At 38.9% G+C, this 13,927-nt stretch overlaps 2 protein-coding genes across 3 annotated transcripts in view; both read right to left on the bottom strand.

Moving 5' to 3' along the window:
- Positions 1-1,437, bottom strand: part of inpp5ka (inositol polyphosphate-5-phosphatase Ka) — a 33,339-nt gene extending 31,902 nt beyond the window's left edge. Inside the window, exons 1-2 of one of the 2 annotated variants that reach the window (XM_032507123.1) lie at positions 1,259-1,437; positions 794-887 (exon numbers count right to left, since the gene is read on the bottom strand). In XM_032507123.1, the coding sequence (XP_032363014.1) occupies positions 794-876 (83 nt within the window). In that variant the 5' untranslated portion in view covers positions 877-887; positions 1,259-1,437. Of the gene's footprint in view, positions 1-793; positions 888-1,112; positions 1,190-1,258 lie in introns of those variants that run through there. The other variant, XM_032507127.1, reaches the window with a different exon arrangement.
- A 598-nt stretch (positions 1,438-2,035) lies between these two features.
- The window catches only part of LOC116674983 (phosphatidylinositol transfer protein beta isoform), a 13,281-nt gene continuing 1,389 nt past the window's right edge, over positions 2,036-13,927 (bottom strand). The window contains exons 2-12 of the mRNA XM_032507133.1: positions 12,880-12,910; positions 8,856-9,001; positions 7,297-7,388; positions 7,012-7,019; positions 6,733-6,804; positions 4,827-4,910; positions 4,269-4,346; positions 4,045-4,155; positions 3,703-3,825; positions 3,090-3,155; positions 2,036-3,000 (exon numbers count right to left, since the gene is read on the bottom strand). Coding sequence (XP_032363024.1) covers positions 3,102-3,155; positions 3,703-3,825; positions 4,045-4,155; positions 4,269-4,346; positions 4,827-4,910; positions 6,733-6,804; positions 7,012-7,019; positions 7,297-7,388; positions 8,856-9,001; positions 12,880-12,910 — 799 coding nt within the window. The 3' untranslated portion in view covers positions 2,036-3,000; positions 3,090-3,101. The remainder of the gene's footprint in view (positions 3,001-3,089; positions 3,156-3,702; positions 3,826-4,044; positions 4,156-4,268; positions 4,347-4,826; positions 4,911-6,732; positions 6,805-7,011; positions 7,020-7,296; positions 7,389-8,855; positions 9,002-12,879; positions 12,911-13,927) is intronic.

Genomic DNA, 13,927 nt, shown 5'->3' with positions numbered 1-13,927 from the left:
CGAACAGCACAAAGCAAGAGGCTACAATCTACCATTTGTATGGCGGAAAAGACCATGTGACCCTCCAATAAATATTCCCTGTCAGGCACTTTAAATCACTTATTACTTAATGCACAAGATCCACAAGCCGTTTCTTCCCACATGCTATTACGTTTATAAGCGCGTGGTAAGCAAAATTATTTTATGGCTGTATCAGTGCAATTGTGCAATAGTTGGTAGGATCCGCTTACCGTGCATCAGCTATACCTATACATACACACACTTGTACATCAGAATCATTATACTCATCAGAACTCACATTACAACAGGTGTACATATACTATATATATATATATATATATATATAAATATATATATATATATGTACTACTCATTCTACAGTATATGAGTCCATCCCCTTAAGAATCTGAAGATTGTGTAGTTGACACTATCTCAAGCCAAGGCCATTCAGAAATCTACATCTTGGTGCTAATGCTTAGCGACTACATGTCTGATGTCTGACAGCTATTAACATTTCTCTAAAACTGATAAAATATGGCAAACCGCCATATTATCAAGGCACACTTGTAAACATAATCAAACAATTTACTACCGATATTTTCATCTTGTAGTTGTTATAATTTTCCTATTGTAGCCTACGCCTACACCGTGGTGGTCACTTGGTGACCCTAAATGAAGTTGCATAACTTCATGCATGATTCATTTAGTGTTCTAAGGGGCTCGTATGTTTGCAGGGAAGCATGAACTTTTTGACAAACGCGGATGCAACAATAGTCGCAGGGTAGAGTCCAACCTGAAGCTCTCTTCGTCGTAGTTCTCTTTCCTCAAACTGAGGTCTGGCTGCTGGGCGTCGGACTGCAGCCCATTCTCCTCCATCCTCTCCGCCCCTGGAAGACAATTAAGCAAATCCGCTATTACCTATACTAAACTAAAAGAAATGCAATACTTGCAACAGTAAAGCACTAACATTAACTGTTACACTAGCAAACGTTGCTAATTTAAGCCTAGGGTTAGGATATGACTCTCACGTTAAGCACACTCGGAGTATCTAGCTAGCTAAAAGAATTCATATCGTGCTCGAGCATACTCGGTTATTTTTAACATGAACTTAAGTCGAGCTACCTGCACATTACGTTAGCTTACGATACGACGTCAACGTTAACCATGCTCCGCTGTTGAGAGATGTGTTTTCATCGGATAACGCTATGTAAAACAAGCTTATTTATTCTAACACTTAGCTAACACTTGAATTACCAACCTGTATGAGTGGGAGTGTTTTTAATAGTATTCTATCCGATATGCTTTGTTAGTACTTTTCGTAGTTTTTCTAACGTAGCTACTTGAAAAGAGACGTACAGTAGAAATCCACAGCAGCAGTCTGACAGTAACGTTACAGCACAGCTTATGTTGTTTCCGTCCCTTATCCGGGCACCTTCTTTACCTTCAAAATAAAGCGTGACATTGTCACATAAATGAGAAAACTGCCATATTGTGTTAATATCTACAAAATTCCTATTTAATATATTGCTTATCCATTTATTAGAACTGCAATACATTTGCAAGTTATTTAGCAAAATTTAGTTCTGTGACTAAACCTCAAAATCAACATTAACGTTCTGGCAGTAATTGCTTGACCTGAATCATTTGTCTCCAACACAGCTAAGGCAGTTAACGCTTATGGGAATGCTTTTATTTTGAAGGATTCATTTGAATGTTTCATTGTTGAAACAAGAGCATTAAGAACTTTAAAGGCATACTTGTGAAATTGAGAACAACAACGCACCTGCTAAAGAGACCATTTTTTCGAAAATACATAAACATAATAAAAGACACTTCATTTTCTGAAAAGGAGACTGACATTATATGAGCACTTTGGACGCAGGTCATTTCTTCTGATTCAAGGGACAATTGTGGCTGCAGCTCACAATCATTGTTGTCTTTTCCACTACTGTAGTAAAAGTACATGTGGATGAGCTATTGCTCACTAATATATTTTTCCCCAGCAGAGGTACCATACAAATATAAAAAAGCAAGGAACAATTCAATTGTCTTTAATATACTACACAATTATGTAAATCACAACATTAAAATCCAGGTTATTTCATTCAACACAGGACAAGACTTACAATGAATAGGCCAAACTTTTTTACTCAAGACAGAAATGCATAACCTCTCAATTATTTTGAAATATGCACAGAGTTCAGGTTCCTATACATTATCATCACCGAAGCTGATTACAAAACAGCAGCAAGCGTCTTTGTATGGAGCCTAACCAATCACCTGAAAAACAGCACCAGACTACTCAAAGTGTATTAAATGCCTCAGATGGAGTCTTTTCAAAGTAAATACCTCATATGTAATAGTTTTTAAAGAAATCATAAGCAGATTTTTTTTTTTTGCAATACTCCAGCCTCCATGCTATGATAAATCAAATTACTTGAGATACAGGAGGACGGAGGAACTTACAGTTTGACAAAACCGAGAAAAGTGCACATTTTAAGATTGGTTCCTAGTGCCTGGAGCTCCTGCAGATGTAGACAGGATACACAATTTTAAACAATAAATAAAAACAACCAATAAATCACAGAGGAACGGAAAATACAAAATCAAGAAAAAGAACAAAACCCAAATAACTGAAATAAAAAAAAAAGGATAACAGTAATCAGAAATGTTTCCTTAGAGATAACCCACACCGTTCCCCTAATGTTTTAAAAAGACAACCCAATAGACATAAGCAAGAACACGTCATCCTCAAAATGGATTCCCCAACTTGCAAACGTGTCTCCTAAAAAAAAACTAAAAGCTTCTATTGTTGTCAACTGGAGTAGATAAATACACACAATTGCTTTACAGTAATAAGCTCTTATTAAGAGCAAATTTTATTAGAATGTAAGTGTGGTATTCTTGATTATGCCTATCAAGTGTTTCTAGGTCTAGTGTCCGAGGAGAAGAGTCTGAGCTTGCTCAATGAAGTCAAATGCTCCTGTATCAGAGAGTGATCTGAAGGGAAAAACAGAACAAGTTAAAATGATCACTCCAAAAATTTACTTAATGTTAAATCTTTCCAAAACCAAAAGTTTAATACTCACTGGGTTAGCAAGTCAGTTGTCATTGTCAACAGCTCCCATGCCTTTAACTTCCCCAGCCGCCCTCAACTATGACACAGAGAGACAAGTGTTACTGAAAAGTGAGCAAAAATACTGGATTTCTTTTATTCAGCACAATCACTGCTGTTGTGGGCAAAGCAATGAGGAGAAATATTGTGAAGACTACAGCAAGATATTGCTGCCACTGACAAAAAAATACTTGCTCAGCTTCTGGTTAGAATATGAACAATTCTTGTTTAAATAAAAAAACAAAAAATGTCATGTTATGACAATTATTACTACATACCAGATTATTCAATTTTAACAAGAAACATGTATTTTTTTATATCATGTTGTCTTGTTATATCCCAAAACGTTCTTGTTATTGCACAAAAATCAACAAGTTGCGTTAAGGCAAAACCAGTCATTTTAATGACAAAGGTCGCCAACAATTCTATATTCAGCTTCACACCTTTAGGCAATATTTGGAGTCAATACCAATTATTATAACTAACTAACGTCCACAAAAGTAATGCAACAAAACAGGTTACGCTAGAGTAGTCACTACTCCAGTCCGTAACAGTGGTGCACTGTTGAGTATACTATGCTCATTTACCTTATCTAGCTCTTCCTTTGTATCATCCTCCATGCGTCGTATGTCATCCATTGACAGATCAATCCATCTGTCAATCCAGCAGAACAGCTCTCTGTGGAAGTGGGTGAAGACACGCTTCTCCACCTGAGAAGACAGGGCGGGTGTGTGAGAAAGCCAGCGTAAAGGCCACAGAGAAACCATGGAAAAGGAGAAGTTAGGCAATAGTTGCAGGGGAAAATATTAAAGTTGTCATTAAAGTTTTCCTCTCTGCAGAAATTCATATATTGGCCACTAGGAGGCAACATTTATCACATATTTTCTTATTTGAATCAACATAAACAAAGGAACAATTGTACAGTATACCTTTTGAATAATATTTTCCACAGTGCCCTGTAGTCCGAACCACTTGAATTCAACAGTGACTAGCTTATAGGCACACATGTGTGGACAGCTGGGGTTGTTAGCGAGTTCTTTCTGCAAACACATGGATGAACAGATATCAAAACAAAGTCTTCAGCCCTTTAAACGATTCATTTAATTTCTTTAATGAAGTGAGCCATAATGAAGAGCGACTGGAGGTGTAATACCTTCCAATCAGGTCCCAGAGGCCCTCTGCCGGTCTTCACTGACTTAAAGATGGCCGGATCATGATCTGGGTTGTAGTCCTGAAGAGTGAACGCAACAAGTACTGTACAATGATATACAGAGTAGCCATGACAAATGTGAAGCGACCTATTAGGCAGCAGGTTTATTATACTGAATGTTGAGTAGCTACATGTGCTGCGTAAACATACAGTAGAGCCGAGGGGGGGGGGGATATAAAGAGTCACAGGTCAAACAATAGTGTATGAGTAGTTTTTGACCAGTTACACTGCGAGAAAAATCGGTGTTTCTAGACCAGAAAATCCCATGTGCCATGGAACAAAACAACTATGCAACACTACTAAACAATTTTACATTATACATAGTAGTTAATTGGTGTGCCCACATAATACAGAACATATTTCTGTATCTGCTGCTCTTAAAATTTAATTTAAATACTTTTAATACTTTTAAATAAAACAGTGCGTGGATTAAGCGGCCACTTTAAAAGATTATGATGGTATGCGTAAATATTTAAGTCTATTAAGAAATGTTGCCCTTACCTTTGAACTGATGGAACTTCTATCAGCAATGTCAATGTCAACTATCGACGTTTTTTCCCATTTGCTTTTCTCCAGTCCATGTACCTGCAGCGCAGCAAAATCAAACCATCAAGTTACGTCAGTTGCTTGGCAACGGCAAGGAACGCATATGAGTAAAGTTCAACAAAAAATATGGTTTCACTTGTGCAGGATTTCCATACAAGGGAGTGTTGGGTTAATGTAACCCAGGCTTTGTTAAAAAAAAAAAAAAAAAAAAAAATCTAAGATCAAGAATCCCAGCAAACACAAGGAGATTTCATCACATTAGCTTCAGCTAAACTGTGCAAGGTGTTTTAGCAAAGATTTGGACGCAAGAATGGGTTATGCAGTCCCCGTTTTCTTCCAGTGTGTTTGCATTAGCAAGGCCAAAGGCAGATGATCTCCCATTAACCAACTCCAACTACCTTTTTGAACCGAGACATGATGCTACTTACATTAGGATTCATTTTGATTTGTTCTAGAAGTTCTGTTACCACAACAGTAAAACTGAAAATTTCTCATATGTAAGTCCAACTCTTCAGTTAAAGCTTTAATGCGTAATTTTCTTATATTAATGAACGTCCATTACATTCAAGCCATTGCCAAATGAGTTGTACAAAGCTAATTAAGACTTTCAGCTCCACACAACTCTCTATGTATTTCTCAGTATGGCTATGTTTAGAAGATCATGGGTGTCAGTTTGGTTTGAGATGTGCTGGGGACAGAGACACATTTAGAGGTCAGTTTCCAGATGTGCTGGGCACAATGACGCATTCCTGTTTTGTTCTCTTTCACAAAGGTCATGTTTTGAAAGACTCTGCCCTGTAGACTACGAATGTAAATGAATTAAAACGTGGTTTAATGTACACCCTACCTAAACTATGATCACCAAAATTTCTCTTTCATATTGCTCCTCATAACCACTGAAAACTGTCAACAAATCTAACCCAAAGTCTTATTATTATGGACGTTATCTGACATTAAGCATTTCTGCTTCACATTTTCCGCAGGGCAGCAGAGCGGCTACGGGTTGACTCCCCACGGTTCTCATGGGCTTTATAAGTCATGGCGTAAAAAAGCTTAACGTGATCTAACGTACCTAAACAACGATCAATAATTACCAAATTTCAATTTGACAGTTTTCAGTGGTTTAGAGGAGCAATATGAGAGAGAAATTTGGTAATCATTGATCATTGTTATAGGTAGCCTACATTAAACCAAGTTAAGCTTTTTCCTCGCCATAAGCACCAATGAAGAAGAAAACTTTATGTGAAATAACTTTTATAAATCATTTTTTTCGACAGGCTTAAGTGTTCATGAAGATATGGTGATAATCGTTTAGGTAACCTACATTAAACCACGTTAAGCTTTTTCACGTTAAGCATTATAGAATGTATGCATGCATGCAAGCGTGTAGCCAGTGCAGCAGCAGAGCGGCTGTGCCTGTGCCTGCCCTGTGGCAGAGGTTTTGTTGGCATCTGTCGCTCAAGAATTATATGTGTTATGAACTTTATTTTGTTTAACAAAATGAGCTTGAGGTTTAAAAAATAAAAAAAAAGTACAAAATGACTCATGAAATCTGATAAGTACACGTACCCACCATCCCCACCGAAATCGACGCCTATGCTCACGCACAGAAACTCAAGCAAAGATAATGACCTCTTCTGAAGAGTTCAACACGTTATTTTAATCCTCTGTGTCCTCCTTGGCTACTAGCAACTGCATGGAGGACACGGTGCATGATCGCAGAAGGCTTGTATTGAGTGGACGGGCCAACAGTTTTGTTGTCTTTATTTAGAATTCCTCATTGGGGGCGACAGAAACTACGCACCATAGCTTTAACCTATATGGAGGGTAAAGTCTGACCACAGCCAGTCACATGACTCACATTGTCCTGATCCCCCATATCAGGTTTGTGCCACGTCTCAATCATGATAGAGAAGTCCTTCATGTATTCATTCTGTAAGCATGGGAGAGATACATGATAGGGTCAGTCAACAATCATATTGTTGTGGGTTAGGGCTACACCATAAATGGAAGGAAAATATATGATATCCAATAACGTTGTTGAAAATAGAAGTAAAGTTTTACAATATTTCACTGAACATTTTAGTTCTACTGCCTATATCATAGTCATTATGTTAGTTTTACTCAAAAACGTACTCACAGTAAGGACTGCATCAGAGGAAAAGGTAGATGGTGATGAAACGAGGACAGTTCAGAAAGAGAAGAGACATAGTTTTAGATAATACACAGATTCCAAGCAACAAGCTTTTTATTTGTGAAACTCCACAACACACAGACTGTAACACTGCACCGTAAACAAACAGCTGGGGTTGCTCTTTATTGTACAATGGGATAACAACACTGACTGAGAAAAGGTTGCTAACCTGTATACAGTGGGGGTGGGGGTGGGGGGGCACCTAACATGTGTGTATGATGTGGAACTCACCGGTTTTACAGTAAGGATATGCATTCCAGGCCTCCTCGTGAACCTTGAGCGAACCTTTCGGAGCGAGCTTACTGATAATAGTTGGCACTTTACTGCAGAGACACAGACATGCATTAATGTAGTCACACTGGTATGCAAGTATGTCACAAAACACCAATTCTTGTAGCTTAATGTATTCACACACAGAGACTTAGAAATATAGAACACATTAGGAAGAAATTTGTATTTTTCTTTTTTTTAACAGTCAGTTTCCTGTTCTTTAAGTGCTTCTCCACTATAATCCTAGAGTGTCTCTGATGTTTGAAAATTGACAGAATCCAGATAATGTGTGCAAGTACAGTGTGCTCACTGTACAACATAACATTCTGGTCACATGGCGTTTCAAAATGTTGCAACAAAATCACTTTGTTCCAGTGAAATCACTGGATTAGCTTGCAGTGTGTAATCTGTGCAAATCTTTTGCTGTTGACTAATAGCAGGCTGTCTTGACGGTGTAGTGTTGATGAACTGACCAAAGACTCTGTAAATTAACCTGACTTGTGTTACTAAATCGGGAGAATCGAGTGCCATACGTCAAAGAACAGACTCACTCCTGTTTTTGTTTTTTTACCTCATTAGTGCCTCCACTGGAGTGGTGGTAGAATCAATCAGGAAATGGGCTACCTCGAGCCGAGCAGCACCGCAAGAGTTGTTGAAGAGTTGTAGATTGGAGACAGCGCTCCAGACTAGTGAATGAGGCCAATTGTAACCGTGCAACCACTCGAGTCTAATGTAGTCAAGCGGTATCTTGGTTCTCGGCAAGTTTGAGTTATTAACAAAGCCTTGTTTCTAGTGTATCTTAGAGGATTTTGTTCATGGCAATTCAAACATTATTGATGGGGAAGTACATCATGTACAAATACACGTCATGTTATCTTGGTAGTTATGTTAAGTTCAATGTTAGAGAAGAGGATGTTGCAGGCTGCATGGTAGGTGTGCTGTCACGAGGAGACCGCGGACCAGGCTACTGAAGAACCGTGAACCGCTCGAGTCTATGTAATCGGTTGTCTTACTGCTCGTGCATCTTAGATGATTGTTTACACAGAAATTCATAGGCTACATTACCGATGGATATCACGTACAAATACACATCATGTTATCGTAGTAGTTATGTTAAAGTAAATGTTTGTTACATGGTAGGTAGGCTGTCACGAGGAGACCGCGCACCAGGCAACTGTACGAGACCGTAACCAATGCTAATGTAAGAGTCTGTGTAATTAAAAGGATGTCAAGGTTCTCTGCAAGTTTGAGTTATCAACCAATCCCAGGAGCCTTTATGTCTTGTGGATCTCTTTCTCTCTCTCCTCCTCCCCCCCCCAGCCGCACGCAAACCTGTGACCAAATCTATTAATTTGTGGTGTGGAGCTGAAAGTCTTGCTAGGCCAACCAACTATCGTCCAGTTGAACCGACTCGCGTAATAGTCGGTTGTCCCATCACCATGACAGTGCGGACCTTAGAAAGACAAGCAATAACAAAGCCATAGCAGTACAAATCTGTGTAATAGTTCTGAGCTACCTACCTCTGTAAGTAGTAGATCTTGTGGGTGTACTGTCCCTTCTCTCCATCCTTCTCATAGGGCTCGTTGGCCAACACCTCCACACCTTCTCCCCCACCCGTTTCACTCTTACTGGCCTCTGCTACTGTATACAGCTGACCCACTTGGTACTAGAGGAAAAAAAAGAGGAGAGCATGGTTGTTGTTGTTGTTGACACATACATTTATACTGTACCTTAATGACTTTAATCAATCTTCTCATCCCTAATAATGTGTTGATGCCCTGTTCAAAGCCAAAACTGTGAACCGATTTATGTGGTGGACTAAAAGAAGTTTCGAAAGAAAAGCTGATCAATTCTGAAATGTTTAAAGGAATTACCTTTTAACCACTCATTGATACCTTTAAAATAATGCTGGATCAAATGAAATGTGTAATATAAATTAGGTTGCTCCAAGTGAGGAAGCCACAGAGAATAATCACCGAATCTACAGTGTCCTTTAGCTCCAAGGAGCATTTTTAGCATCTTTCAGCTCATTTTTATGGTTTTGTGGCAAACAACCTTAACTTTCATCAACCTTGTTTTCAGCAAATTAGTTCGGACACACTCACTGCACCAAATGACGGACACATTTAGCAACTAGCGGGTAAAGATAGTAGAGTGTTAACTAAACAGCACTAAAAAGGAATGAATATTCCACCTTCTTCTCGGGAACCTACCCATCTACATAGCAGTACACCCACCTCATCAACTACCACTACACCACTGAATATTGTACTTCAGCAAATGAATAGAAACACAGTGTTGCTCTGCGTCTGTTGGATACATAAACAACTAATGGTTTGCCAACATGTTCGCCAAACTTTATACAACAACAATATTTCATCCATCCATCGCCATCCTCTTATCCAGTGTCGAGTCGCGGGGGCAGCAGCTCCTGCAGGGGACCTCAAACATCCCTTTCCCGAGCCACATTAGCCAGCTCTAACCGGGGGATCCCGAGGCAATCCCAGGCCAGGGTCTCTCCACCTAGTCCTGGGTCTTTCCCTAGGCCTCCTCCCCAAGAGCGTCTCACCCTCTCTCACGGGGAGACACCAGCCACCCTCCTGAGGAAGCCCATTTTGGCCGCTTGTATCCTGGAGCTCGTTCTTTTGCTCATGACCCATGGTTCAGGTCTCTTTTTGCCACACTATTTTTGTTATATTATATATTTTAGTCTTTACAGCTTGTTCTGCTGCTGTAAGTGTAACTTGCTGCCCAAGTGGCCAAAACAATGCATTAATGCAGTTTTAAGTTAGCTTATAAGTCAAAATATCAGCAGGAAAAAAGGTCAACTGGTTGTAATGATATTTAGCAGACATTGGACAGAAAGCAGTATTGATTTTATTGTATTTAAAGATGGTCGAAAGTTGTTTATTTACTTCAGCACGGTGAACTTTCCTTGAGAACATTATATCTATTTGATAAACTAAGTTGATGGGAACAAAAAATGATTCACCTGCTTCTACATAAACTTAAGGTAGCAAATGTAGTGGCTAACTAGCACACTGGGAGGTCAATCTCTGAAAATTGGTATGTCAGATGAATTCTTCCTAAATTATTTCTATGGTGGATGTCACAACATAGTGATGGTGTAACCCTGAAAAAAAAACAGATTTGTTGTAAAAGATTTATAACTTTCAAAATCAAAAAACTACTACAATAACAACAGCATATAAAGAAAAGTTTAAAGAGAGAATCCTTCCGTCATGACCTCAGATAACCATTCATTGAAATGATTGCGTTAAACATTTCCCTTGAGGTATCCCAGACACAAACAGAAAAACAGCATAGTAAGCCTTTTCTTAACCGTTTCCCCTCTCTTCCTCCAACCCCCATACAAAGATCTTCCTTTCCTGAGTTAGGCAAAACTGATGTGACACTGGAAAGAGTGACTCACATCACTAGGGCTATCGGCCTGGCCAGGCCCACTCACTCTTCCTTTGCACACAGAAAGAATCGTTTTAGAGTTGCCCTAAAGATGTACCATGCAATGTGCCATGGAACAGTGAATGTGTGTGGAATGTGTGTGTGGAATGGATGGTCAACAAGGCAGTAGTGTGTGCAAGTTACACACACAAAAAAATAAAGTGTGAAAGGTTTTTCTTTCTTTTTTTATACATACTAACATTGACACAAAGATGCTAGCCACTTTGCATTTTGGTCCATTGATGCTTTACTGGGGAAATAGGTGGCATCTTTGTCTCTTCTATTATTAAATCTTAAATGACAGTTGGTAAGCCCAGCGGTGACACATCTGCTGCAATCTGTAGTTTAGTTGGACAAATCTTTTTGTAGTTGAATGGAGCCAAGCCCTCTTCTCCCCAGTGACACGGCGCTGCTCCAGGTTGGTTACCTACTTTGGTAGCTGTGGATGCTCAGCCTCGCCACTATGAGCAGGAACTTAGGAATGTGACTTGTCGTGTGTAACCAGTGTGTTGTGTCATTGTCAAGGGAAGTTGGGCGTATTGCGGGCCTCTGTGAGCAGCTCAGGGATGGGAACAGAACAGTCGGCTGCACAATGACAAGCAGGCTAAACCTGACAGGCGGTGGTCATCCACACTGGACTGAATGTGTTGAGGCAAAGTGCTGTCGGTCATGTTTGTTGGAAGGTTTCATAGAGTTAACTGACAAAAACAAGGTGTGGACTGTGAACAAACCTTTTTTTGCCTATTAAGAACAATCACTGGGTTAAAATGGTATGCTGCTGGATTGTGAAAGATGTCGGCGCTTAGCAATGCAATCGAGATGCATTATGGAAAGTGTAGTATCGATGGATGATTTTGGACCTTTTCCCATACCATACCTGCTTTTATTGTTCTTTTTAAAATCCTTCTTGTGAGTCAATTCCTACAGTACCCCCTTAATTTATTAATAGTTATGTCTATAAAACTGTCAGAGAGTGGTTAAAAAAAGTCCATTACATGTTATGCAAGTTACACACATGACATGATGATTAATTTCTCAGATTACAGAGCCCACTCCTATTTCATTCGGATTTGATCCAGCTCGAGCGGTTATAATTGTGACACCTAGTTACTCAACTAACACAGGAATCCAGCTAATGCTTCTCACTGAAAGGGATCAGAGAAAAAGCCGGTCATACAGCATACAGTGATTATGGGGCTTAGGCAAATACTGGCTTCTGCTTTGTGTTAAGTAATGGAAAAACAAAGAGTAAAGTGTTGTATGGAACATTTGGATTAAAATTGAGAATGAGCCAATAGAATTTAGCTTATAAAATGCAAGGGGTTCACATACAACTGCAGTTAGGAAACTTAAAAACTCAACACACCTCTAATGAAGGGGAAAGGTGAAGAGGCTGAACCAGCTCTCATGATAACATAGTAGCAGCCATTGGTATGTCCGATTAAACACAGCTAAACCAATGCTGGAGCTGATAGCTATGTGTTTCAACTGCAAGGACATCTGTAGGGGGTCTAAAGTGACAGTCCTGAGAGTGGCTAACTCCAAAAACAACATGTCAGTTAAGTGTTGTAGCCACCAGTGTAGCATGTGTAAATCCTATTTGCTCTTTAATGCCTTTCATCATCTCTACAGGCAGTAAGTTCAGATGCTTGGCCATAATTGAAATATTTTTATCAGCAGCCTAGAGAATTTTAAACAGCGTTCCAGCAAGGAAAACTCAAAGAGTATTTACTGTCACTTGTGCTGAAAATGGAAAAAATCTCCACAAAGATAAGACAAGCATTGTGAAATGTGGACTTACTTTAACAAATTTTTCTTACACAAAGTAAGCTCAAAAAAAATACAAACAACTGTTCGTCAACAAAAGTTGATGTAACTGTGTTTATAATAAATGATTTGTAAAGATATTCTAGGTTTTAATTGCCGACCGTCTATGTCAATAGGAAAACCAAACAACCAAAATACAAGGGTACTGCAAATGGATATAAGCAATCTAGCTAAATCAAAAACTTCAACATTGCTTTAGTGTCAATTTTTTTGTACAGTCCCTGATAAAACAACAGTAAACAAATGAGTCCTCACCTCCTCCACTGAAATGGGCAGGACAATTCGGCTGAAAGAGACAGAAAAAGAACAAGAAAATAATTAAGGCACATACATCCAAATCAGCAATAAAACAAACAGTACAACTATAACAATTAACAATAATAATAATTTCACTGCTGACCTACAAGAAGTGAATGAGGATATGTTATCATTGGTCAACATATCACATTTTGTCTTTAGGTTTGACTTATAGACATCATCTCAAAAAGTGAATGTAGTATGTTTCAAACAATTTTAACCTTTAGAATCAATGGGAACTTCAGAAATAATGCCATTGAGTTGTGTTTCTTTCATTTTGATATGCTACCTGGCTTGCTATGTCACTTTATTAAAGAAGTATTTTGATAAATACCTTATTAAAGAGGTATTGCACTCCCATAAAGTTAGGGAACACACAAGAGACAGATTTAGAAAAGAATGATCTAAATCGAAGCAGCAGGCGCTGCGCTATCCCTACTTTAGGAACTAGTAAGGATCAAGCTTCATTATGCAATTAATTAATGTCTTTTTAGTCCAATCAATGTCCAATCAAAGCTGAGGGCAAACCTTTTCTTAAATTAAACGGTGTGGGTTTGATTGAAACACACTGATTTTCTAGATAAATGGGACCTGGAAAACACAATCATCCTGTGCAACTGGGGTAAAAACAAGAATCAGTGGTAAATCAGCTGGCCTATAGGAGGTGACTGTCACAGGCAATTTTAGATATGGCAATTCAGCAAGGACTTTATGAAACTACTAATGTCTCCCAGCAACCAGCACCTGGAGATGCAACAATAAAAAACAGCAAATATTGCAATATATGGTGCTCCTACTCTACGAGGCTCCAGCATTTTCCCACCCTGCATGATAACACCATGAGGCAGGATTCTTTTTCAGAGCACTGCTTTATGGAGTGTGTTCGGACTGTTTGATTCATGTCATAATTAGCCCTGGAAAGTAGCAAGATAATTATTTCTCTGGTAGAGTCCGGTTATTAGAGGAACCTACAGAAGAGGAAGAGGAAATTGTAAAAAAAAAAAAA

Source organism: Etheostoma spectabile, chromosome 3, assembly GCF_008692095.1.
Source record: "Etheostoma spectabile isolate EspeVRDwgs_2016 chromosome 3, UIUC_Espe_1.0, whole genome shotgun sequence".
In the NCBI taxonomy this organism is placed as follows: domain Eukaryota; kingdom Metazoa; phylum Chordata; class Actinopteri; order Perciformes; family Percidae; genus Etheostoma; species Etheostoma spectabile.
The sequence above is the reverse complement of the archived record's forward strand: the minus strand, read 5'-3'. Positions and strand labels throughout refer to the sequence as shown.